Genomic DNA, 26,326 nt, shown 5'->3' with positions numbered 1-26,326 from the left:
CTGCTTATTGCTGTCATTTTGCTGCCTCTTCCCTCGTCTATAATTGCATCTTGCACTGGAATTTGTCCTGCTGCTATTTATCTGTTACTGCTGCTGTTTCGTTTACACTGCAACTCAACTGACTCCCCTGCTTTCTTCATTGTAAGCATTTCCTCAGGTACACATTTCGAATCTGTCTGATGTAACTGATGTCGCAATGAAAGTTGAATCGAAAGATCTGAAGGAATTATAATCATCTGTTGCTTCACTTGCAAATTTTTATAAATGTTGTTAAGCTGTGTAAGTTTTAGTCTGTTAGTCTAATAGAGAATACATTAGTAAGTTTGTACTTAATTAAAGTTTATGCTGATCTGAAACTGCGACATTTGACTCGTTTAGTAATATACAGGATGTAAATACAATTCATGGAATGTGCAACTATTTAATACGATTGTTAAAATTAAACTCACTCTTTTAGCATGCTTTGAATAGGTAAGGGCGAATGGCTGTTAAATCTAGCCAAATATAATACAGTTTTGAATCACCCAGTTTCGACTTCCTTAGGCAGTTTATAGGACGAGTTTTGAACATCCTCGGTAACATCCTTTAATAAGGAATTCTATTAATCCTGTTTAAGCAAGTTAATTTAAATCTGACTTAAGGATGTTGTTCGGATTAAGTGTTATATTTCGTCAATATCGTATGTAACTTCTTTGTCCAATTAAAGCATTTTTCATAAGGTATGACGTCTCTTCATTTTATAAATAATTAATCAAAAATTGATAAGGATCCGGATTAGGCCAAAGCATATACTTGAATTAGCATGTATCTTTCTTCTTCTATTTTTAGAGACAAACGCATTAGAAATATAGTCGCTTTAGGATATCCTTTCTAAAATGGAGCCTCGCCTCGCCAAATAAAATGCAAATTGCGGGGCCCTCAATAACTAACCATAATAAATATTTAGAATTCAGGACAGGCCGTTTAGTGAATTTCATGGCCTTCCCCAAAAATAATAACGTGTTAGACTCTTTAGGCGCGACTTAATTAAATTATATTCTTAAATTCGGGTGCGCATTTATGTGACCCAAATTCAAATCTCAACGAAGTCGAAATGTGTTAACAACTACGGGTGCATTGATTGTGATGTGGTTCGAGATGCATTTTCACGACGTTGCAATTCTATAAAAATAAATGATAATAATGAAAGCGGTTTAAACTTAATAAAAGCACATAAGTCACAACATGTATTTAAATCAGATATTTAGCCATTATAACAATTTAAGCGACCGTGCTAGAACCACGGGATTCGAGGGTGCCTAACACCTTCCCTCGGGTCAACAGAATTCCTTACTTAGAATTTCTGGCTCTCAGACTTCATTTGGAAAAGACGAAAATTTCCTCGATTTGGGATTCAAGATAAACCGGTGACTTGGGACACCAAAAACCAAACCTTTCCCAAGTGGCGACTCTGAATTAAATAAATAATCCCATTTCGAATATTGTCACTTAAATTGGAAAAACTCCCTCGCGCATTTAACCCTTCGGGGGCGGGCGCGCAAAAAGGAGGTGTGACATGTTCCAGTCACATGACAGGTGATAAAAACCTGTTCAAAGAAGTTATAAAAACTGATGGAGGAAGCGTTAAGTATGGAGATGACTCAAAAGGAAAGATAGTCGGTACTGGAACAATTCCTTTCAATAACAATTGCGATATTACTGAAGTTTATCTCGTCGATGGACTTAACTACAATCTCTTGAGTATAATTCAGCTATGCGACTCAGGATATAAGGTAAACTTTAAGAAAACAGGTTGTGCTATTGAAGATGAGACAGGTAAAATAATCCTCCCAGGTAAAAGGTATGGAAATATTTATATTCTTGATGATTTTGAAAATATAGATGGTCATATTTGTTTGACATCCATGTCTGATGATCAATGGTTATGGCATAGGAAACTTGGTCATGCAAGCATGCATTTGATAGAAAAATTATCCAAGCATGATTTGGTTATTGGTCTATCCAAACTGAATTTTTCTAGAACACATATCTGTGATGCTTTTCAAATAGGAAAACAAACTAGAAGCTTTTTCAAAAATAAAGATATTGTATCTACTTCTAAACTTTTGCAATTGCTTTATATGGACTTATTTGGGCCCACTAGAACTGTCAGTATAAGAGGAAAAAGATGTGCTTTTATTATTGTTGATGATTATTCACATTTCACTTGGGTGATTTTCTTATCTCATAAAGATGAAGCATTGAAAAATTTTAAGATCTTCTGCAAAAAGGTTAAAAGAGAAAAGGGATATCTGATTGCAATAATCCAGAGTGATCATGGAGGAGAATTTGAAAGCAGAGCATTTGAAGACTTCTGTAATGAACAGGGATATACTCATAACTTCTCTGCACCATGATCACCTCAACAAAATGGAATTGTTGAAAGGAAAAATAGAACCCTTCAAGATATGGCAAGAACTATGTTACTAGATCATTCACTGCCAAATCATTTCTAGGCAGAAGGTGTAAGTACAACATGTCACATTCTCAACCAATATCTCATAAGGCCCATTCTGAAGAAGACTCACTACAAACTATGGAAAGGTAAACGTCCTAATATCAGTTGTTTTCATCCCTTTGGAAGTAAGTGTTTTATTCACAATAATGGTAAGGAAAATCTTGGAAAAATCGATCCAAGAAGTGATGAAGGTATTTTTCTGGGCTACTCATTAAATAGTAGATCTTTTAGAGTCTATAATAAACGCACATTATGTGTGGAAGAATTTGTACATGATATATTTGATGAAAATAACCCCTTGGCCAAGAAAGGAATTACTACAGGTGATGAAGATCAAGCTCAAGAAACTCAGGAGACAAACAAATCTCAAAAGTCGACTGATAAATATGATGTTACGATAGAGTCAACTAATGAAATCAGCAATAGTGTACCAGATCATCCGAAGGAGTCAACTACTCATGTAGTCCGTCCAAATGAATGGAGAAGTGAACCTGAATATCCTCAAAAATTTATCGTAGGGGATCCAAATAAAGGAATGAAAATCAGGGGAGCTCTCAAAAAGAAAGCAAATAAAGCATTAATCTCTCAGGTAGAACCAAAGAAGATAGAGGAAGCTCTAAAAGACTCAAGTTGGATACAAGCAATGCTAGAAGAGTTAGATCAATTTGGCAAAAATCAAGTATGGAAACTGATACCTAAACCTGAAAATGTTTCTGTAATTGGAACAAAGTGGGTTTTTAGAAATAAGTTGAATAAGGATGGAAAGGTTGTAAGTAACAAAGCCAGACTAGTTGCTCAAAGATATTCACAACAGGAAGGAGTCGACTATGACGAAACTTTTGCTCTAGTAGCTCGACTGGAGTCTATACGAATCCTTCTGGCATATGCATCATTGAAAGGATTTAGGTTGTTTCAAATGGACGTCAAAAGTGCTTTCTTGAATGGATTTATTGAGGAAGAAGTATACGTGAAGCAACCTCCTGGGTTTGTAGATTCAAAGTTTCCCCATCATGTATATAAGTTAACCAAAACTCTATATGGACTAAAGCAAGCTCCTCGAGCGTGGTATGATAGACTTAGTTCATTTCTTATTGATCATGGTTTTACAAGAGGTAAAGTAGACACTACTTATTTATTAAAAGATCATCAAAAGGTAATCTCATTATTCAGATTTATGTTGATGATATTATATTTGGTAGTGCTAACCCTCTTATGTGCAGAGAGTTTTCAAATCTTATGCAAAGTGAATTCGAAATGAGCATGATGGGAGATCTAACATTTTTTCTTGGATTTCAAATCCAACAATCTGAAGAAGAAACATTTATATGTCAGACCAAATACACAAAGGAACTGATTCAAAAATTAGGCATGAGCAATGCTAAAGCCATTGGCACACTAATGAGTCCTTCAACGAGTCTTGACAAAGATGAACAGGGAATCCCTGTTGATGAAACTAAGTAATGCGGAATGATTTGCTCACTTCTTTATCTAACTGCCAGTCGACTGGATATTATGTTTAGTGTCTGTAAATGTGCCAGGTTTTAGTTAACTCGAATCACACCTGACTACAGTAAAGAGAATCATTCGATATCTTATTGGAACTGTCTCTCATAGACTATGGTATCCTCGCTCTAACTCTTTTAAATTAGAAGGTTTTTCAGATGTTGATCTTGTAGGTGATAAGGAAGATAGAAAAAGCACAAGTGGTACATGTCAATTACTTGGAAAAGCATCGATATCCTGGAACAGTATAAAACAAGCATGAGTTGCATTATCTACCACTGAAGCTGAATACATCGCTATTGGATAATGATGTGCACAATTATTATGGATGACCCATCAACTTGGTGACTATGAACTTTCTTTTAAACCTATACCAATTTTCTATGATAATTCTAGTGCTATGTGTCTTTCTAAAAATCATGTTCATCATTCTAGGGCAAAGCATATAGATATCAAGCATCACTTCATTAGAGATCATGTTCTTAAAGGAAATATAGAAATATATTTTGTTGGAACAACTGATCAATTAGCGGATATTTTTACCAAGCCTTTGTTAGAAGAGAGATTTTGTTCACTAAGAAAATTACTTGGCACTACTTGCATTAATAGTCAAAATTAGGTCCTATGTGCCATTATTTAATTTTGTATGCAAAATATTCCATATCTTTTTTTTCATTAATTACGCCTCCATTTGTCCCTTTCTTTTCACATCAGTCACAAAGTTCAAAGAAGGAAGACGAATCATCGTGTCTGATCACTGAAACCTTTTCCTTTTCTGTACTCAACCGTCAAAAAACCCCTTTTTATGTTGAACTCTCTTATCAATCTCCATCGTCTCTGTCGCCTTCAAACCCTTCTCCGAAATCTTGCTCAACCACCAACCTCCTACAATGGCTAAAAAAAATCCAAAAATCCCTCTGCCTCCACTAGAAAGAGCACCCGCTCAAGGGCAAAACCCCCTTCCCAGCCCTTGAACAAGTAGACCCAGGGTCCGATCACTCTGAGAGGTTTGCTTATTCTCAGGCGGACTTCTCTGATCATTCTCAACCCTTAGGAGAAAAAAACTTGGGTAAAAGACCCATGGAAGAACCCCCTGTCTCCTCCACTCCAAAGAAATCAAACGTCGACCTTTCCAGTTCTCTTGAGTCTTAACTCAATTTCTAGGATTCTCCAAATAGGGACTTCTTTCTTGCCCTAAAAGACAAGCCTATTGCTCATGGGAGGGTAGTCGACCTTGATGACATGGAAGCCCTAAATTGTAAGGTAAAGGACCTTTTCGTCTATCAAGGGTGGTCGAAGTTCTTCTATGTTCCCCCGCTTAAAGTAGAACCCCTAGTAAGAATGTTTTATGCCAAACTTCATTCTAGTAGGTCTGATAAGTTGGAGTCCTTAGTACTAGGAAAGCGTATTGTTCTTGACTGTGCCATATTTGATTCGATTTTTCAGTGCAAGTATTCTAGTTTCCCTATGCTCTTTAAAAATTTCTAGCCCGATGATTTTGAAATTTCCTTTGATCAAGCCAAAAGATGTATTGCTGAGTGTCCCTCTGAATCCCTTCCAAACCAGCTAGGTCCTAGTGATGTTAGTTTTGAGACTCGTGTCCTAGCCCACATTGTGGCAACCACTCTGCTTCCTCGTACTGGTTCTTTTTCAACCTTCTCTCTGTGAGATACTTTTCTAGTTTATTGCCTTGTGACCAAAATCAAAATCAAACTATCCTTCTAGGTCATCAATTTCATGATTGAAAGTGCAGAAGATCCCACTAGTCTACCCTATGGAATGATCATCACTCACATTCTGGAAGCTCATAATATTTCCATCTCTGCATATTCCTTTACCTCTGTTTCAAAATCGTATAACTCCAGAGCCTTTGCAAGTATAGGGTATGTGTGTGTGTGGAGGGTTCATGGGTCAAGAAATAAGAAGGTGATGTCAAAACTGCTCATACAGACTCTAAGCCTAAACCTTCTACTTCCTATCCTAGCCACAGTGACTCTGACCTTGCTGAGAAACTTAGCAACATTGGCAATCAGCTCTCTGCAATCAAAGATCTTCTCGTTGCCACTCAGTCCACTGTTGGTACCATTCATATTATCTCTAAAGAAACAGGGTCTGATGTCTCCAAGATACATGTTGCGGTTCTCAGAGTAAGGGAATACACTGTCAAGGCTTTCAAAGAGGTTCATGACAGGCTTGATGGAATGATAGTCTCATCCAACGCCAGCTTTGATCGATTGAGGGAGGCCATCTGCAACACTCTTACCTATTTTCTATGTCGTTAATGTGGAAGTTTAAGACAATTTTTTTGATGTGCTATTTTTGGACTGAGATATCAGTCGGTGGATAATTTTTCTTTTCTTTCTTTTGTTATGTTCTAACTCTACCGGTACACTCTGCTATAAATTCTGTTTATGCATGCCATTTTTTTATTCCCTCTTTGTTGATGTCAAAAAGGGGGAGAAAGGATATATGTATTGTGTAGGTACTGTATTGTGCAGGTACATAATAAGTCGACTATATATGCCTTAAGCTACTCAGTACAAAACAGAGTTAACTGCTCTTATTGAGGGGGAGCAAACTACAGGGAAGTCAACTTATGTTTATACATATATTATTTTGTCATCATCAAAAAGGGGGAGATTGTTAGATCTAATTTTAATGATGAAAATAATATATTTGCTCTTTGTATAGAAACTTTTGGATAGATGTCAAGATTGGAGAAGATCAACGAACGTATGAATTGACATACATGATTGACCGAATATATCAGAGGATATCAAGGATAAGAGACGCGCTTAAAGGAAGAAGGAATCAATCAGAGGATACTGACGAGATCAATCAAGGCTAAACTAAAGGAATCAAACAAATCAAGTATATTGAATATCCGGCCGAATATTCAATCAAGCATCTAAATATGGAAGATCAAGATTCTGGGCTCACACACAAGGAAAGGCTTTACAACCTCTTATTCAAAGGAGCCGCTGCAGAACAACTTTATTCTTGGAAAGAATCAATCTCTTTCCAAAGATCAAATCTCTTGGGTTGGCAAATCTTTCCAGAATTCAAGCCTCTCTCAAAGTCTTTAAACTTGTAATCACACCTTAGCACATATACTTCAATCGGACCAAACACCCTTTCTTTGTTCTACTGTAAACAAACATTGTAGCTCTCTAAGACCTGCTGTGTAACAAGATAGAGAAGAAAGAGAGAACAACACTAGTGAGGCGTTGTATCAAAAGAGACGAGTGACATAGTAACTGAGCTATCACACCATTCTCATTGTACTCGAAGAAACTCATTCACTGAAAAGAACGCCATTGCAACCTAAGGGGGCTGGATTAGGATTCACATTGAATTCGAACTAGTATAAAAATTCTGGTGTCTTTAATTCCTGCATTTAATTTCAGCATCTTCTATTCTGTTGTTACTGTTGTCAACTTATTACATCTAGTCGACTAATTGAAAAACTAGTCAACTATCAGCAATTAAGTTTAAAAACAAACAATTCACCCCCTCTTATACTTTCACCTGTTGCCACGTATTGATGATTTGTTTGACCAGTTGCAGGGTGTCAGGGTGTTCTCTAAGATCGACTTGAGATTGGGGTACCATCAGTTGAAGATTCGAGATTTGGATGTTCTGAAGACTGCTTTCCGGACTATATATGGCCATTATGAGTTTCTAGTAATGTCTTTCGGTTTGACTAACACCCCCATGGCGTTTATGGATTTGATGAACCGAGTGTTCAGGCTGTATATTGATTCGTTCATCATCGTCTTCATTGATGACATCTTGATCTACTCACGTAGCATGGAGGAGCACGAGCAACATTTGAGAGTGGTGCTTCAAACCTTGCGGGAACATAAGCTATATGCTAAGTTCTCCAAGTATGAGTTTTGGCTAGATTATGTAGCATTCTTGGGGCATGTTGTATCAGGCGAGTGTATTAAGGTGGATCCCAAGAGGATCAAGGCAGTTCAAAGTTGGCCTTGTCCTACTATGACGACTGAGATCAGGAGATTCTTGGGGTTAGCAAGTTATTATCGCCGGTTTGTGGAGGGCTTCTCATCTATTGCAGCACCTTTGACTAGATTGACCCAGAAGGGTGCTCCATTTCGATGGTCTGATGATTGTGAGGTGAGATTTTAGAAGCTCAAGACCGCATCGACTTCAGCACCGGTGTTAGTGTTGCCTTCCGGCTTAGGGATGTATATTATGTATTGCGACGCTTCACGCATTGTTTTGGGTTGTGTATTGATACAGGAGGGGCGAGTTATTGCATATGCTTCACATCAGCTAAAGCCCTATGAGAAGAATTACCTTGTACATGATTTGGAGTTGGCCGCGATTTGTTCATGCTATTAAGATCTGGCGGCATTATCTTTATGGGGTGTCCGGTGAGGTTTACACTGATCATTGCAGCTTGCAGCATTTGTTCAAGCAGAGGGATCTCAATTTGAGGAAGTGCAGGTGGCTTGAGTTATTGAAGGATTATGATATTACTATCCTTTATTATTTGGGCATGGCGAATGTAGTTGCGGATGCCTTGAATAGAAAGACGGAGAGTATGGGTAGTTTGACATTTATTTCAGTAGAGGAGAGGCCACTAGCTTTAGATATTTAGTCTTTGGCCAACAGACTTGTGAGGTTGGATATTTCAGAGTCCAGCCGAGTTCTTGCATGCATTATCAATCAATCTTCACTAGTTTGAGCAGATCAAGGCTCACTAGTTTGATAATCCGCACTTGTTGGTTCTTAGAGAGATGATACTATAGGGTGGTGTCAGAATTAGTTGGAAGAATGAATTTCATGATTGAAGTTTTAAGTTGGGAATTGACCAAGTTTGACTTTTGTGTATTTGAACCCGGAACGGAGTTTTGATGGTTCCATTAGGTCCGAATGATTATTATGGACTTGGGCATATGCCCAGATTTGCATTTGGATATTCCTAGAAGGTTTCGTCACTAATTGGCAAACGTTGAAAATTTGAAGGTTTGAAATGTTCATAAGTTTGACCAAGAGTTGACTTTTATGATATCGGATTCGAATTTTGGTTCCTGAAATTGGAATAGCTTCGTTATGTCATTTGGAACTTGTGTGAAAAATTTGGGTTCATTCCGGGTTGATTTGATACGTTTCGACACGACTTTTGGAAGTTGGAAGATTTAAAAATTCATAAGTTCGATTCGAGGTGCGATTCGTAGTTTTTACGTTGTTTGATGTGATTTGGCTCGAGTAGGTCTGTGTTACGTTATGGGACTTATTGGTATAATCGGATGGGGTCCCTAGTGGCTTGGATGAGTTTCGAACAAGGTTCAGATCGTTTTGGAGCATTTTGGTTAAGGCTGATTTGGCAGAGTTCTGGTGTGTCCGCATCTGCGGAGAGTTGGTCGTAGATGGGAGCCCGTAAATCGGCACTTTGGTCGCAGAAGCGAAATTGGACCGGATAGGGGAAGCCCGCAGAAGCGGAATCATCGATCGCAAAAGCGAAAGGCAGCGCAGAAGCGTGATTTTGGTCGCACCTGCATTTGCGCAAAAACGAAGCTTTTTCCGCAGGTGTGAAAGGCGGGCCTCCGGTGCTTCTCCGCCAAGGCGGAATTTTGGTCGCAAAAGTGACACCGCAGAAGCGGCTAATGTGTCGCAGGTGCAAACATGGCTGGGCAGAAGCATATATTTCGAGGGTTTGAGGATTTTATCATTTTGGAGTTGTGGACCTCGGTTTTGGGCGATTTTGGAGGGGTTCTTCACGAGTTTGATTTGGGTAAGTGTTCTTTATCCGAAATTTATATATTTTATGTTTCCATTCTTATTTATATACTTAAATTAGTGAATTGAATGGAATAAAATGGGAAATTTTGTAAAATCTTTCAAAATGTAAAATGAGGATTTGAAGGGCGATTCGATATCGGAATTTGACAATTTTAGTATGGTTGGACTAGTATCGAAATGGGTGTTCGGATTTTGTAAATTTTTATCAGGCTTCGAGGTGCGGTCCCGGGGTTGACTTTTTAGTTTTAATTAAAAAGAAGCTTTATTATCCTGAATTGTCTCCTATGAGTTTTATTTATGTTAAGAAGTTATTTTGGCTAGATTTGAGCCGTCCGGAGGTTGTTTCACTCGAGAAGGTTATTTTACAATATTGGTCTAGCTTCATTAAGGTAAGTATCTTGTCTAACTTTGTGTGGGGGAACTACCCCTTAGAATTTGAGTCGTTTGTGATATTTGTGTAATGTGAAAGCCTTTTACGCGAGGTGACGAGTGCATACTCGGGCTTATATGTGAAAATTCTATTGGTTTAAACTCTTAGGCATCCTTTATGTATTTATTAGATTTGTTAGCACATGTTATATCTTTTATTCGTCATGTTTACTATTACCTGTCTTATTTGAAGTTGTCGTTATATGTCACATTATTTACTTGCCGAACTTGCTCCTATATGCTTTATTTGGAGTTGTTACCACTTTTACCATTACGTTATTTTCTTTATTCGTTGAGTTGCCATCTCATGGAGATATTTTCACTAATGAGTATATATTTAAATAATTAATTGTAATTGAAGTTATCGAGAGGCATAAATCTATTTTACTTGAAGTGGTGTTTAAAAGAGGTGTGGTTCCTTGTTGAGTTACTTTGCCGTTTATGTTATTATTATTGAAATTCTATACTCGTTGTGTTGAGCCGTGGGCTATCTATTGTGAAATTATTGATATCGTTGAATCTTTGGAAAGGTTGTGGTATACGGGCACTTGTGATACGAGTTGATTATATTGTATTGTTGTGACGATATTACATGTGAATTATTGTGTGATTGGGTTGTTGGTATGCATAATATAAGGGTGGCATTTCATTGTTGTTGTTATACTGGGCATAAGGGTGCATCTCAATGTTGTTAAATGTACGGAGTGATACGGGTGGCTATTGTGTTATTATCCGGGCAGAGTGATAAGGGTGACTATTATGCAGAGTGATACATGTGGCTATATGAGAGATAAGGGTGGCTAATGATATTGTCAGGGCGGAGTGATAAGGGAGGCTATTACACAGAGTGATACAGGTGGCTATTACACAGAGTGATACAGGTGGTTATATGAGAGATCGAGTGTCTAATAATAGTATCAGGGCGGAGTGATACGGGTGGCTATCAGAGAGACAAGGGTGACGAATATCAGGTGGCGAATGTAAGGGATGATATATGACGGTCTGGAAACATTGTGGTGGTGAATTTTGTGTGATGGTATGATTTTTCTTGTATTCGACATACACCTTGCGTGACCTGTTTTGTGGTTTCTATGAGCTATTCAATGTCCTTGATATTACTTGTTGACTTGGGCTGCAGTAGTATACTTGCACAAGCATACATTGTAACATGCCACTTATACTAGCTTGTGAGTACGAAACTTGACATTTATTGATCATGCCCATGTATTCTTGTATTATCCATTTTCATGTCGTTATTGAGCCCGTGACTATGCCGGGCGGTTTGTGATTTGTGAGTCTGTGATTATGCCAGACGGATTGTGATTGTGAGCCTGTGATTATGCCGGGCAGTTTGTGATTTGTAAGCCTGTGATTATGCCGAGCGGATTGTGATTGTGAGCCTGACATTATCCCGAGCTATTTGTGATTGTGAGCATGTGACTGTGCCAGACGGATTGTAAGTATGAACCTGTGACTATGCCGGGAAAATTATGATTTTGGCACGTGAGTTGTCCGGTAGAGCTGTTTGGTCGTCGCAATCCCTTGGAGTTCTTTCCTTCTTTGTACTGTCAGCTTGTATTTGAACAGTACTGTATTTCGATCCTTGAGATTATTCCATGCATTTAACTAGAGTTTGTGACTCTATATTGCCGGTCATGGGAGATTGTTATGATTATTGCCGCGTATGCCTATTTCCACTTTTGTTTCGGTACTTGTATTAAACTTTGTTTAAAAAAAGGTGGCTTAAATTGTTATAGGATCAGCTTACCTAATCTTAGAGAGTAAGAGCTTGTTTGGATAGTTGTTACCTGTTATATTGTACTGTATCGTTACTTTAAATACAATGTTTGTTTTGATTATTACTTTAATTTTATTGTATCATATTGTTAAATCCGTCGTTACGTAACGACGAAATGTATCATTTTATGTAACGACCAATTTGGTGTGGTTGCGTCGTTACCTCGTCTTTTTCTCTCATCTCACCCTTCATTATTATTAAATAATTTTATTTTATTATTTGCCCTAACTTTTTATATATAATAATTTTACCCTGTATCATAATTTTTTTTATAATATTGTAAGTTTATTTTTCATATTGCTGGTGTAGGATATCATGAAACAATGGCAAACGATATAATCTTTCCAAATATTGTATTCATCAAACAATACAGTACCATACAATACAATACAATACGATACATTATGAAACGATATGTAACAACTATCCAAACAAGCGTAAGTGCTATCACGTGGATTTTTGGATGGTGACAGTTGAAGGTTATTTACATTTTGGTGAGTTGCGACTGAGTTTTACATGGCTGAAAATAATGGTATGAGTTTTGAGAAAGAATACGTGAAAATGAAGATGGGAGCAAGGTCTGCAACGACCTCTTTTTTTTTTTGGAGAAGGCCATGATCTCCTAGCTACTCCCCCCCCCCCCCCCCCAAGTTGGTGGTGTGGAAAAGAAAAGGAGAAAAATATGGTGTTCCAATCTTTGAGTGTAATATAACGTGTACAAGTGAGAAAAATTCAAAAAAACTAAAATATTTATTATCCTATGTGAATGGGGCGTATGTGCGTGTTGTGCATGTGATTGGTGGAGGAAGGTACCAAATAAAATTATTAATTATCCTATGTGAGTGAGATGCAAGAGAAGTGATAGTGCATCTTTTTTCATTTGTTTTCCCTTTAAAATACTACTCTACCAAATACGCAATATTTATTTGTTAAACTTCTAACTTAGAAAATTACGCTAAACCAAATAAAGATATATTTTTGGAAACTTTTTTTAATCTTTTGCAAATTGAAAGAAAAGTCATATCTAAAAATGCGACTATTTTGTGAGTTTCGATTTCTTTAAACAAAAACTACTAAAATAAAATAATAAAAGGTAAAAGACGAGATTAATCCTAAAAGAAAAATCTAACCGCTAAAAGATAAAAAAATTCAAGTATGGTCAAATATCATGCGTTCACAACTAACTATTCCAGTTTTATTTTATTTTTATATATAACTAAAAAATTTAACCTAATTAATAGCATGTTTGGCTAAACTTCTCAAGACAAAAAAAGTGCTTTTTTTCCAAAAGCACTTTTTTTTCCCTAATTTGAGGTGTTTGGCCAAGCTTATTTGGGGAAAAAAGTGCTTTTGGGAAGAAGCAGAAGCAGTTTCAGAGAAGCAGAAAAAAATAGTTTCTTTCCAAAAGCAGAAGCAGATTTGGCTTTTCTTCTTACCTAAAATACCCTTAACAAAATATAGTATATACCAAAATAACCCTTAAACCTAATACTTAGGATATTAATTTATAAATATTTCTTCTTATTTTTAGGAATCTTTCTAATATATAGTGACATTAGGGGTGAATGCTTTTATATTTGTTGAAGGAATTTTAATATATTTAACTTATATTAAAAGAATTAAGTACTTTTTAATTTTATTTTCATGTTTTACTTAAATAAAATGATTTTTTTAATTATTGCATGTAATAACAAAATTTTGATATTATTTATTTACTTACAATATTAATTATTAAGTAAATCTATTCATATCCTTATTCGTTATTTGACACTTAAAAGCACTTTCTAAAAAGCTTGGCCAAACACAAATTATTTCTCAAAAATGTTTTTCAGACTGATTAGCCAAACACAAATTGATTCTCTCCAAAAGTACTTTTTTCAAAAGCACTTCTCAAAAGTGATTTTCTCAAAAGTATTTTTGGTGAGAAACAGTTTGTGTTTGGCTAATTAATTTGAAAAGCACTTCTGAGCAACAATTAGTATTTGGCCAAGCTTTAAAAAACTGCTTCTAAGTGTATTTTTCTCAAAAGTGCTTCTCAAAAAAGTGCTTTTGGAGAGAAACTACTTTTTTCTGCTTCTCCAAAACTGCTTCTGCTTCTCCTCAAAAGCACCTTTTCCCTTCCAAAAGCTTGGTCAAACACCTCAATTTTTGCTTTTGGCCAAAAAAAAAAATACTTTTGGCCAAAACTAATAGCCCGTTTGGCCAAGTTGCAAAAATGAGCTTATTTTGAGAAGTGCTTTTCTCAAAAGCACTTTGGTGAGAAGCAGTTTGTGTTTGGCTAATTAGTTTGAAAAGCACTTCTGAGCAGCAATTAGTGTTTGACCAAATTTTAAAAAACTGCTTCTAAGTGTATTTTTCTCAAAACTGCTTCTCAAAAAAGTGCTTTTGGAGAAAAACTATTTTTTTCTGCTTCTCCAAAACTGCTTCTGCTTCTCCTCAAAAACACTTTTTTTCCTTCCAAAAGCTTGGCCAAACACCTAAGTTTTTGGTCAAAAGTGCTTTTGGCAAAAAAAGAGGAGAGAAATTCAAAAATAGCCAGATTTACAACTGGTCGTTCAAAAATAACCCAGTTTTAAAAGTAATCGAAATTTAGCCACTTTTCATGTAAAGATAAATCTGAGCGAAAACACTGTTCGAAACCTAAAAAATACGCCAGTATATTATACTGAAGTTCCAGCATAAGTATGCTTGAACTCCGACATATTATACTGGAGTTCCAGGATAAGTATGCTGGAACTCCAGCATAATATGATGGAGTTCCAGCATAAGTACACTAGAACTCCAGCATAATATATTGAAGTTCCAGCAAGTATAATTGTCCAGTATAATATACTGGAGTTTGGAGCACCGGTGCTCCAGTCTCCAGTATATTATACTGGAGTCAGCAAAGTATACCGGTCCAGCATAATATGTTGGAGTTCATACACAGGTGCACCATACTCTAATATATTATGTCGGACTGGTCTCTGTTGCAGCAAAATAGTGGTTATTTTTCATTGACTTCTTAAACACTGGTTATTTTTAAATTATCAGTCCGAAAACTAGCTATATCGTGCTATTTTTTCAAAAAAAAAAAAGTACTTTTGGCCAAAAAGAAGCTTGGCCAAACAGGCTATAAGCTTGGCCAAACAAGCTATTAGTCCTACTCCAACTTCTTTTTTGTCCTAATTTTATATGTTGACCTTAAAGTATTAATTATAATTTTTCCTACAGAATTTTCTAATGGACTTTAAGTACGTGTTGGACAAAATTGTAACTTTGAAACCTATTCCTAATATGAAATTGCATAGAATTGTAATACCAATCAATTACTATCCTCTAACCTATTGCGGTAAAAATTAATTATTTCTTTAATACAATACACAAAATCGTAAACTAAACAGATTCATCTTAAAAGTCAAATAACTCCAAGGTACAGTTGTCATCCAAATTAATTCACTTTTTAGTTTGTTTTGTCCGTATATGTTATCCATGATTTGTTTTATATTTGTTTAGGTTTGTTTTAGAACAAAGACTAAAAAGTCATGTGAAGTCCAAGTTAAAATATCTAATCACTGAATTTACTTTTTTCCTTTTTTACAAGAATAGTAATGTATTACCAATACAAAGAATTCTTATGAAATTAATTTTATTAAATATTCATACATATTATTAATAAGAATTTAAATAGAAAATTTTATTAATCTTAAAATCTTAAAAATTTAAAAGTTTAACATAAAAGGTATTATAGTCCAAAAATAAGTTATTACAGTTATGTCTGTTCCCATAAAGTTATTTTGTTTAATATTTTAGAACTATTTTAGTCTATCAATATTGTATTCATACTTTTACAATAATAATAATAATAATAATAATAATAATAATAATAATAATAATAATAATAATAATAATAATAATAATAATATAAGCTAGAGGTGGACTATGTAGGAAGACTTAATAAAATTAATTTCACAAGAATCCTCAATATTGGTATACATTACCACTATATAATATTCATACCAAGAAAAAGTAAAAGAAATGCTAAACAAACTGCATAAATCGTTGAAATTGAGAAAAAAATTTCAAACGATAATATCTTATTATATTATATTTGAACTGCTTTTCTGCTCAAATAATATTTTTTTAATTATTAATTTTTCATGTAGTATATAAAAATATACCAAATTATTAAAGAACAACTAAGAAATTTTTTAAGAATATAAATGTGAGAGAAAAGAAAGAAAAAGATTGGTAAGAGTCAATACTACTAATATAATATTAATAGACCAAAATAACTGTAAAATATTAAATGAAATAACTCATAGGGAAAGGATATAACTGCAATAACCTATTTTTTTTGGACTACAATACCTTCTATACTAATTTTTAATATTTAAATATTTAAAATTAATAAAATTTTATCTATTAAATTCTTATTAAAAATATGTAGGAAGGTTTAATAAAATTAATTTCATAAAATCCTCCGTATTGGCAATACATTACCACTCCATAATGTCCAGTAGTAAGAAAAAAATAAAATTAATATTAAATGAAATGTAAAGAGTTGAAAGTAAGGAAAAAAATATCCCCACGATAATATATTTGTATATTATATTTGAACTATTTTCCTACTCAAATAATATTTTTTATTAATTTTTCGTGTAATAATTAAAAATACCCAATTATTAAACAATAAATAAGAAAATACTTAAGAATATAAATGTGTGAGAAGAGGAAAAAAATAGTTGATAAGAGTCAATACCACTAATGATTCTACAAACATAAATATCTAAAGTGAAATGTCATATCAATCTTTTACTTTTTCAAAATAAAATTTATGATAGGTAAAATTATAATTAAGATTAAATATTCAAAACAAGAGATGAACTAATATTGAAATCTGCATCAACATAGAATAAAATTACTTTTTATGGTAAAATCAAATAATTAGATCTTTTAATTAATTTAGCAAGGGAATCCAATTTAATTTTTTTTTAAATTCATCATATGAATAAAATTCTTATTCAAGTTTAGAAAAAATCTTGGGACACATAAATTTATTCCATAATAAGAGTGTTAGAGGTTTAAAAAATTAGAACACAAAGTAAAAATATTAGTATATTACTAAGAATCAAAATGATATACAAGTGTCTGAGGAAGTACAATCAAAGCTAAATCCTAAACAAGAACAAGCTTTCAAGACAATATTATAAAGAGTTGACTCTGGTATAGCGGGATTATTCTTTGTAGATGCCTCCGACGGAATCAAAATAATATTTCTATGTCATGCATTACTTGCAAATATCATATCAAGAGGCATGATAATGTTAGCAATAATAGCAAGTAGTGTACCAACAACGATTTTATTGTGAGACCACACACTTTAGATTAGATATACCTCTTCAAATAAATTAAATAACCATCACAAATATATCAAAGCAGAGTAAAAATACTAAATTTATAAGGAAAGTAAAATTGATATATGGGATGAAGCACTTATGGTTAAGTATCAAACGATCGAAATAATTGCTCGGAGTTCTAGAGATATACGGGATATTAATGAACCGTTTGGTGAAAATTAATGGTTTGGGAGGTGATTTCTGTCAAATACTACCAATAGTTCCAAAATCGACAAAGGCAGAGACTGTAAAAGCTAGCTTGCCAAAGTTATACTTCTAGCCTCAAATGAAAAAGATTCAACTAACAAGAAATATAAAGTAAGAACAAATCCGGTATTCAGTATCTTCTTGCTTCGTGTCAGAAACGAAGAAGAGCATCCAATAAAAGATGATTTGGTTCTTCCTGAATACTTGGTTATCAATCCCATTGATAATAGTAGTGCATTTAATAAGAGAAATATTTCTATCATTAGATTAAAATGTAATTTGCGCAAATCGCATGCTAGATTAAAAAACAATCTTAGCTATCAAAAATGAATATGTTGACCAACTAAATAAAAGGTTGATTGCAAAATTTTATAGTAAAAACAAAATATTTTTCAGTTTTTGACTCAACAGAAAATAATACCAATAATTACTACCAAGAAGAATACTTAAATACTTTAATATCAAATGGCTTTCTACCATACATGTTTGTTGTCAAGTTTATTATTTCTTACGCATGTTAGTGTCACTGTATATATAATAGACTAAGTTAAAATTGATCTTCCGTTGTATATAAGTTGATTTTGAAGAAAATATGTCTGTCATGCTACTGAAAAACTTAGATAAGCTAAATAACTTTTGTAATAACACACAAATGGTATATAGAAGTTTTGACAATAACATCATACATGTAAAATTTATGATACTGGTCAACGTGCTTCTAAGTATATTATTATCTCTGAATTAAACTTTGGTCTTCCGAAACTAAGGAATATATTTTTAAATTTGTGTGAAAATAATTTTTAGTATGTTTATGTTTTGCAAATATAATATATAAAGCACAAGGACAAACATCCTAAATATTGAACTATATCTACCACAATATCTTTTCTTGCATGAATAATTATATGTTACACTTTCAAGAGGGATATCAAGACCGACAACCAGAGTTCTAGTTAAGGCAGAACAACTAAATCATTAGGAGGAAACATACACACAAAAAAAATTTGTCCACAAAGAAGTGTTCAGTAAGATACCATCATATTAAATACTTTTAAATTATACTCCCTCCAGTCCACTTTAAGGTTAATGTGGTTAATTATATTGTTAAAGAATGTTAAAAGGTGGATTCCTTAATATGTGCGAAAGCAACCTAAAAATCACTTAAAGTGGACCAAAGGAAGTAATACATAATTATCTAACTAACATGACAAAATTGATCATTTGTGTAAGTTTTGATGATGTCCTTTTATTTTAAATTCATGTATTATGCTAATTAATAATATTTTTCAGCATTTAGATGTTTGTTGTATTATTATACATAGAATTTCTTTCATTAATTAAATTTTATTATTCCTTCATATAAATAAATGTTTAAACCATCACGTGCCATTATTAACGTGCAACACAAGTTCATAGATACGACTTTTTTGTTTCTTGGTGGAAATTAGGATAAAAATTATTAGCGCGCGATATTTATATAATTCAATGAATATATGCACTTCTAGTATTAAATTAACTAGTATCTATGAATGTGCGTTGCACGTTAATAATGACATGTGATGATTTAAACATTTATTTATATAAAGTAATAATAAAATTTAATTATGAGAGAAATTTTATGTTTAATAACACAACAATCATCAAAGAAAAACCAAAGAGTAATCAAACTTTAGTTTTGATATTATATTCCCAAACGTAAACTAAGAAATATCTATAGTTTTATCGAAAACATAAAAATAAAAAAGGGAAGCACTTGATGGGTAATCGCATGGGAAGGATTTCCCTAACATACATCAAAAAGCATTCTTTACCCAAATTATTTGGAGCAGGAAATTACTCCAAATTGTCCAAATTACAAGACCCATAATCACAATTTGCTATCAAAGTAAGTATACTGACTATACACTACTAGATGAAAGATATTTATATAGGTAGCGGTGAAGTATACTGATAACACAAGAGAAAGTCGCAAAAACCAGAATAAGGATGACAACCACTTCAAAAGCTGCTCGTATATGCTTCTCGGAGGTTGGACGACGATCCGTGCCACGTTCATTACAATTAGGAATATTGTCCTAATCTTCAAGTGGAATTAGGAGACGTTAGTGTTGTGGGGATAATGGTAGTAGTAATATTTATATTATTATTTGATGATAGGAGTAGTTTTCTTACGGTGGAAGCGGAAGTAATTAGTAAAATAAATACAACTAGTATTATTTTTGTGAGAAAAGAAGAGGGAGCTAATACTATTGTAGCTGCCATTGTTTGAGATCGTAAAAAATTACATGTACCTTTGCGATTCACTAGAGTCGCATTATACAGAGGAGACAACAATAGGCTTCCTTCTTTATTTTTTATTGTTTGTGTTGGATTAGGACTTGGTTCTCTCCCTTTTCCTTTGGTTTTCGGCTTCCTAAAATTAGTACTAATACGGTAATCACAAAATTCAAACAGATTAAGGAAACAGGATTTTATAGGCCCATTGTTTGAAGAGCAGGGATATTTTTGATACCAAAAGATAATGAAGGGCAAAAGTAATCTATTTTCGATAGTTGAAGGGTAATTTTGACACTTTATCGAGGAAACATTGAACTTTTCCTACGAATACAAATTCGGAATTTCTGTGAGAAGTTACACATTTTCAGTTGAAACCCATCACCAAAAGTCCAAAATCACAAATTTCCAGACGAAAGCTATAGTGTTGAGAACACCAAAATGGTTGATGAAGTAGAGAAACCGGTGTCGTTAGAGGAATCGAAGACTAATACTCGTGAGGTGGAAGAGGAAGGAGAGATCGTGGGGGAATCAGACGATACGATGTCGTCTTTAGGGAACCCAAGCATGGCAATGAAACACGCGCTAGAACATTCATGGACATTTTGGTTCGATAACCCATCAGGGAAATCAAAACAGGCTGCTTGGGGTAGTTCCATTCGACCAATTTACACCTTCTCCACTGTCGAAGATTTTTGGAGGTACCGTACGCTACCCCTTACTTTGGTTTCTTGTATTTTTTTCTTTCTTTCTTTCTAGGGGAACTCAATGTTTCTTATTCCACCAAGTTCTAGCTAGAAAGATTGAATTTGTTGGATTAGGGTTCACAATGCTCTGATTAATCGTCTTCTTACGGTGAATGAATATAGGGTTAAAGATCTTGTTTGATCTTCGCTTTTATTTTTTTTATTTTTTGTGGACTAGTCCATTCAATACATGATGCCTCCCACCAGTCTGGCACTGAGTCGGATCTCTATAATTGTGCGATCTTCTTTTCATTTTCGTAGTTATACATTTTTTCTTAGGGTGTGTCGAGGTTATACATTGATCTTACTTTGTGTTGCCAGGGTTGGTAGAGCTTCATTTTATGGAAGTTTTATTGGGTCTGCATAAGACTTCTAGTTTGTAAATGAATTAGGCAGAAATATATGTTGCTTTCTTTCTATTTTTGTTGTGTGTGACTGCTTCTTTTACTTCTTTTTTTGTTTTATTTTGGGTCATTAAGATTACTAGGAAGGCCATCTTTTATTTATTTATTTTTAAGTTGAGAGCTTAAATCGTTAACAGACCCCAAAATAGAGGTGATCTAAAGTAGAGGTATGGTGACTTTTGGAATGAGGTGTGTATCAACTGTGGCAGATTATTAGCTGGTGTCTTTGTGATAAATAAATGTATAATGACTTCTCCTATGCTGGTGGAGGTAGCAGGTATCTGGTGGAATAGTGGAATAGGCAGTTTGAGCTAGCTAGTCGTACACTGCCATTATAAAAGATATTTAGTGGCATTTTTTTCGTATTTGCCGAACACAAATATTAGCAACTAGGCATATGTTGCAAAATATACTTCCGGGTTATTAGGTAGTGGAATCCATTCTTAAAAAGTGCAGTACAAACAATTCTCATTGGTTGATTTCACCATCCTTTCCGTTGTAATTTTTTTTTGCACTTAATTCATTTTCCCTCTTCCAGTTTACTCTCATAAGAAAAAATGTTTGGTTGCTATTTTCAAATGTCTAGCACTTCTGAATTCCTCGGTACATGTTTACGAGGAAAGTCATGTTTACTTCTTTTGCAATGATTTGAGCATTTGTCATCCTTTTAGGAACAGCTATTTATGCAACAGAGAATTGTGATTGGTTTTTTATTTTCTGGCTAGGGATAATTACACTTATATCTCATTTGATGAATATACACTTCTAGTGCTGGATCACTTTGATGGAGTTGGGCTTATCATCTATGACATATACTTTTCCATCAAATCGATGATTTGGTGAATGTATTGTAATTATGGGATTTTGGTTTAGACCTTTGAACACGTGTTCCTAAATTGGTTATTTCTCTAATCATCTTCTTCCTCAAGACGCTCAGGTTATCATTCAACTAGTGTGTGTGTGTGTACCCCCCAAAACAAAAGAATAATAAGGTCATGAAGTGAGCGTGTTAGACCCCCAAAAAAAAATAATAAATTGAGCATGTTTGGCAGCATTTAATATTCTAAGATCGTGGACTGGATATTGATCTATGGAATCTTTTCCTGCATACAGTGTGTACAACAATATCCACCACCCAAGCAAATTGGCTGTGGGGGCAGACTTTCACTGTTTTAAGAATAAAATTGAGCCAAAGTGGGAGGATCCTGTCTGCGCCAACGGAGGAAAGTGGACAATGAGCTTTTCGAGGGGTAAATCTGATACCTGCTGGCTGTATACGGTATGCCCATGATGCGATATCTGATTCTTAATCTTGTGTCCACTCTGGTTGTTTTTTTTTTCCGCGGGGATGAAGTTTGTGCTCATATTTTCTGCCATAAATTAATTATAGCTGCTGGCTATGATTGGAGAACAATTTGACTGCGGAGATGAAATTTGTGGAGCTGTTATTAATGTTCGAGTTAGACAAGAAAAAATAGCTTTGTGGACCAGGAATGCTGCCAATGAAACAGCTCAGGTAATTTCTGTAAACAAAATGAATCTATGTATTTATTATTTTGAGGTTCATTATTTTGAAGGACGAAGTTGAGAAACAGAAAAATATAGTCTAACGTTGTCGTGATCTTCTTAAGATCTCTTAATCCATTCGGTGACTCCATTTAACAATAATTTCAGTAGAGAATACTAGGATTAACAGTAGATAGTGTTAAGCTTGACACTGAGAACATCTGCCAATTTTTTTTAATTTTTGTTTTTTTTTAAAATCTTTTTGGAGTAATGGCATTGCTCACAATTTTAATTTGAATTCTTGAAACTTTCGAAATAGACTTTAAATCAACAATGAGGGATGTGCCAAAGGGAAAGATTGTCGGAAAGGGTCATATCTGCAGTGGCAATTTTAATTTGAATTCTTGAAACTTTCTAATTGGTCTTTCATGGAAGTGTATAAACATCTGGAGATGCATCAAGAGAAGACAGTGTCATCAAGAGTAAAACACTCGGTTCATGTGTCTGTAGTCTTTGGCTGTTTACTTGTGAAATAGCATACACTTACATGCAAAGTTTTAGTTTTTCTATGTATATTGTGCTGTATGCATTCTCTCTAGTATTTTGGTTAAATATATGTGCAAAAAGGCAGCCTAGTGCTGAAGGTTCCACGCATTGATATCTTATGCTCATATTATATAATTGATCACATCAGGTATCTTTAATCCTTTAATAGAGACCGTTCTTAAATTCCTGGAGATAGCCTGCTTTCACAACTAGAAACTAATATGTAGTTCCTAACAGGATGTATTTTATCAATTTATTTATGATATTATTTGATGGAGTGAAATTGTTCAGGTATGAAGCCACATTTTCATCCATGCATGAATGTAGCCTAACAGTCAATGAAGTTGAGACAAAAAGAAAAGATCAGTATTTAAGTCCTAATATGTTTGGTGATTTCTTCGCCTAAGCCTTGGTATTTTATTTGGTGCATGTGTGGTTGGGAGACAGTATTCAAACATCAGCATCTTATCTATTTGTCAAACCTAATTTTTAAAAGGAAGAATATTTTTCTAAAATATAGCCTTTAATGTATAGTTACTTTATTTCAAAAATATTTAATTACTTTTAGAAAAATAATGAATTGCTTTGATTTTATAAAAGCCAAAGATGTAGCTTAAAATTGAATTAGATTTTCTTGTGGACGAGACAAAAAGTGGAAGTGTATTTAATACTCCCTCTTCTATTTATGTGGCACTCTTTCCACTTTAATTTTCCGAAAAAGGCCATGTTTTTTATATTTGGAAACAATTTAAGCTTAAAAATTTCATTTTACTTTTATTGACAAGCTTTAATAGCCACATAACTATCATGGCATCATGGCATGTTTAAGTCCACAAGTTTCGAAAGTCAGTCTTTCTTTCTTTCTTAAACTTTGTGTCCTTGTGTCCAATCAAACACCGCATATAAAATTAAACAGAGGGAGTAATATGTTAAGATAGTCTTTCATTTTATAGTTATAGAAAGAATTGGTCTCTGCTGAAGGCCAAATGATAGCAGAGGATCTTAAACTCTCAGCAAACCTCAGGCAGTTGTACTAGTTTGAGATAAAAAATCCTACAATATCTAAAAAGTATCAAATTTACCTTTATACTGTTTTGTAATGACCAACCTTGAAGTCTTATTTTGGTGTCACAACCCCTGTTGTGTCATCTACCTTTTGTGAAATACCTTTTGTGAAATGTTGAAGTAAACTATTGTTGCTAACTTTTCACCATCTGTGGTATTTGTTCTTTAGCTGATAGCAATAATAACATGGAAAAAATAATAGGGATGTAGTTTTAGAATTGCATTTTCATATTCGTACCTAACTCTAATACGTTCATTTTAAACCCATTAAGATGTTTAACAGGAATGATAAGAAGAGCTTTGAAACAGGAAGAGGTTTCAAGGTTTTAGCTATGATCTGATATCAAAGTAGAAAGTTTATTCTCAGAAGTTAGTGTTAATTATGGTCGTTTTGGGTTTCCCTCCTTAACGGGACGTGGTCCAGTTGTAGCCTTTCTTTTTAAATTTGTTTTCCCTGAGAGACCTTTATTTCTTAAAAGGTATGTTAAGCTTTGCTCCTGCTTGGTATCAGTGTCACCGAAGGCAAAAAGCGAGAAAAAAGCGCTGAAGTCAATTGGGGCTTTAAGTGCAAAATGCCAACAAAGCGAGGGCTTTAATGAAGAAAGGCGCAATGGAAGAGAATGATTAAAGAAGAAAGTACTTCAGGAATAAAAGTATAACCCACGTAACAATTAGCTAGAAAACAAAATTGAAAAAGAATTACGGTTGGATAAAATATTTATAGTTTATTTTCGCTCTCCTCAAGACAAAGCCCATGGGCTAGACGCACACCTTAGCACCTTGGTGACTACACTGAAGTGCCGCTTAAGCGAGGCCAAGTGCACATCCTATTTTTCGCCTAGCTTCAGTGCTTAATGACGCCTCAAGTGAGCCATTGGCAACACTGCTTGGTATGTCGGTGTAAAGTCATAAGTGAGATTTGTCATCATTCCTCGAGTTGCAGCATCAGAGTCTTGTAAAGTAGCTTTCTTTCTGCTTCATAAAAAAAAGTAGCTTTCTTTCTGATGTTTGTGATGTTAATGATTGATTTTTACCAGAGCTCTACCTAGTTGCAGTGAGAAAAATCTTATGAGAATAAAAATGTAACAATAAGTATTTTTGCCCCAAGTTTGCTGGGTATTAATTCACTGTGTGTGGTTGAATGTACTTGGTCCATCTATGCAGTGGCTAAATATCTTTGGATCCTTATTCTGAGATATGTAGTGCAAGGTTGTCTCTTGTGGTTATGCTCAACCAAAAACCTCTTCTTTTATTCACTAGCGTTATCCACCTGCATCTAAATGAGTTTTTCCATTGCAGGTGAGCATTGGTAAACAGTGGAAGGAATTTCTGGATTACAATGACTCGGTTGGCTTTATATTTCATGTAAGATTTCTTTGTTATTTAATGCCTTGAAATCATTTGCTTGTTCATTGATTTGCTCAACTCATCAAGAGCCATCATTTTGCAGGATGATGCAAAGAAGCTAGACAGAGCTGCCAAGAATCGTTATTCTGTGTAGTTCTATCGTTACAATAGGAATTGTGAACGACACAGTTACTGAGAAGCAGTCACCTGTGGCTGCCTGTTTTGACCGCTTACATTGGTATTCACAGTTTTCATAAGGAAATTTGTTTGGTTTTGAAGCATCTAATGCCTTTACAACTTTGGGCATATATGACTTGCATTAGTACTGATACCACACAGGATTTAGTTGCAACATCTTTGAAATTGACAGCATTTGGCATGTTGTGCATGCGTTTACTTTCCTTTCCAATCCGCCTTGCTCTTTGAAGTAAACTACGACCTACTTCGCCGACTTATAATTGGGCTACTAGTATAAGAGGCCGAAAGTGGCCAGAAGCAGACATGATTTGGAAATTCTAAACTCTTACAAACATTTTAAAAGCAAATGATTGGTTCATTTAGGTTTTTGAAAATTTTGGTTTGGCTGGTTTTCGTCTTTGTAGAATTGTTGGTTCATTTTTTCTTAATGTTGGTTCGGTTACCCCTTCGATTTACAAGGTTTATTTGCGTTTCATTTGCATTTGTCTTGGCTTTTGTTTAAAATACGAGTTCTCAAAAGTTATACACATCTTATTTCTTGATATGGAATTTGTAAGTAGCAATGGGCTGACGTGTCAAGTGATGTGCCGTTGTTGCTTCCAGTCATTTATTCTTTGAGCAATTCACAAGCTCAGTTATTTGTGACAAAATAATCTTGT

At 34.4% G+C, this 26,326-nt stretch overlaps 1 protein-coding gene across 1 annotated transcript; it reads left to right on the top strand.

Moving 5' to 3' along the window:
* Positions 1-20,234: 20,234 nt before the first annotated feature.
* LOC107770689 (eukaryotic translation initiation factor 4E-1-like) lies at positions 20,235-25,898 on the top strand (the record flags this gene model as incomplete). The annotated part of the gene is given in 5 exon segments (NM_001325073.1): positions 20,235-20,556; positions 22,119-22,284; positions 22,396-22,521; positions 25,422-25,487; positions 25,573-25,898. Coding segments are annotated over 5 exon segments (669 nt in total). The 3' UTR covers positions 25,624-25,898.
* Between the last annotated feature and the right edge of the window lie 428 nt (positions 25,899-26,326).

This window comes from Nicotiana tabacum, chromosome 3, assembly GCF_000715075.1.
Source record: "Nicotiana tabacum cultivar K326 chromosome 3, ASM71507v2, whole genome shotgun sequence".
Taxonomy (NCBI): domain Eukaryota; kingdom Viridiplantae; phylum Streptophyta; class Magnoliopsida; order Solanales; family Solanaceae; genus Nicotiana; species Nicotiana tabacum.
This window is presented reverse-complemented; position numbering and strand designations above follow the sequence as displayed.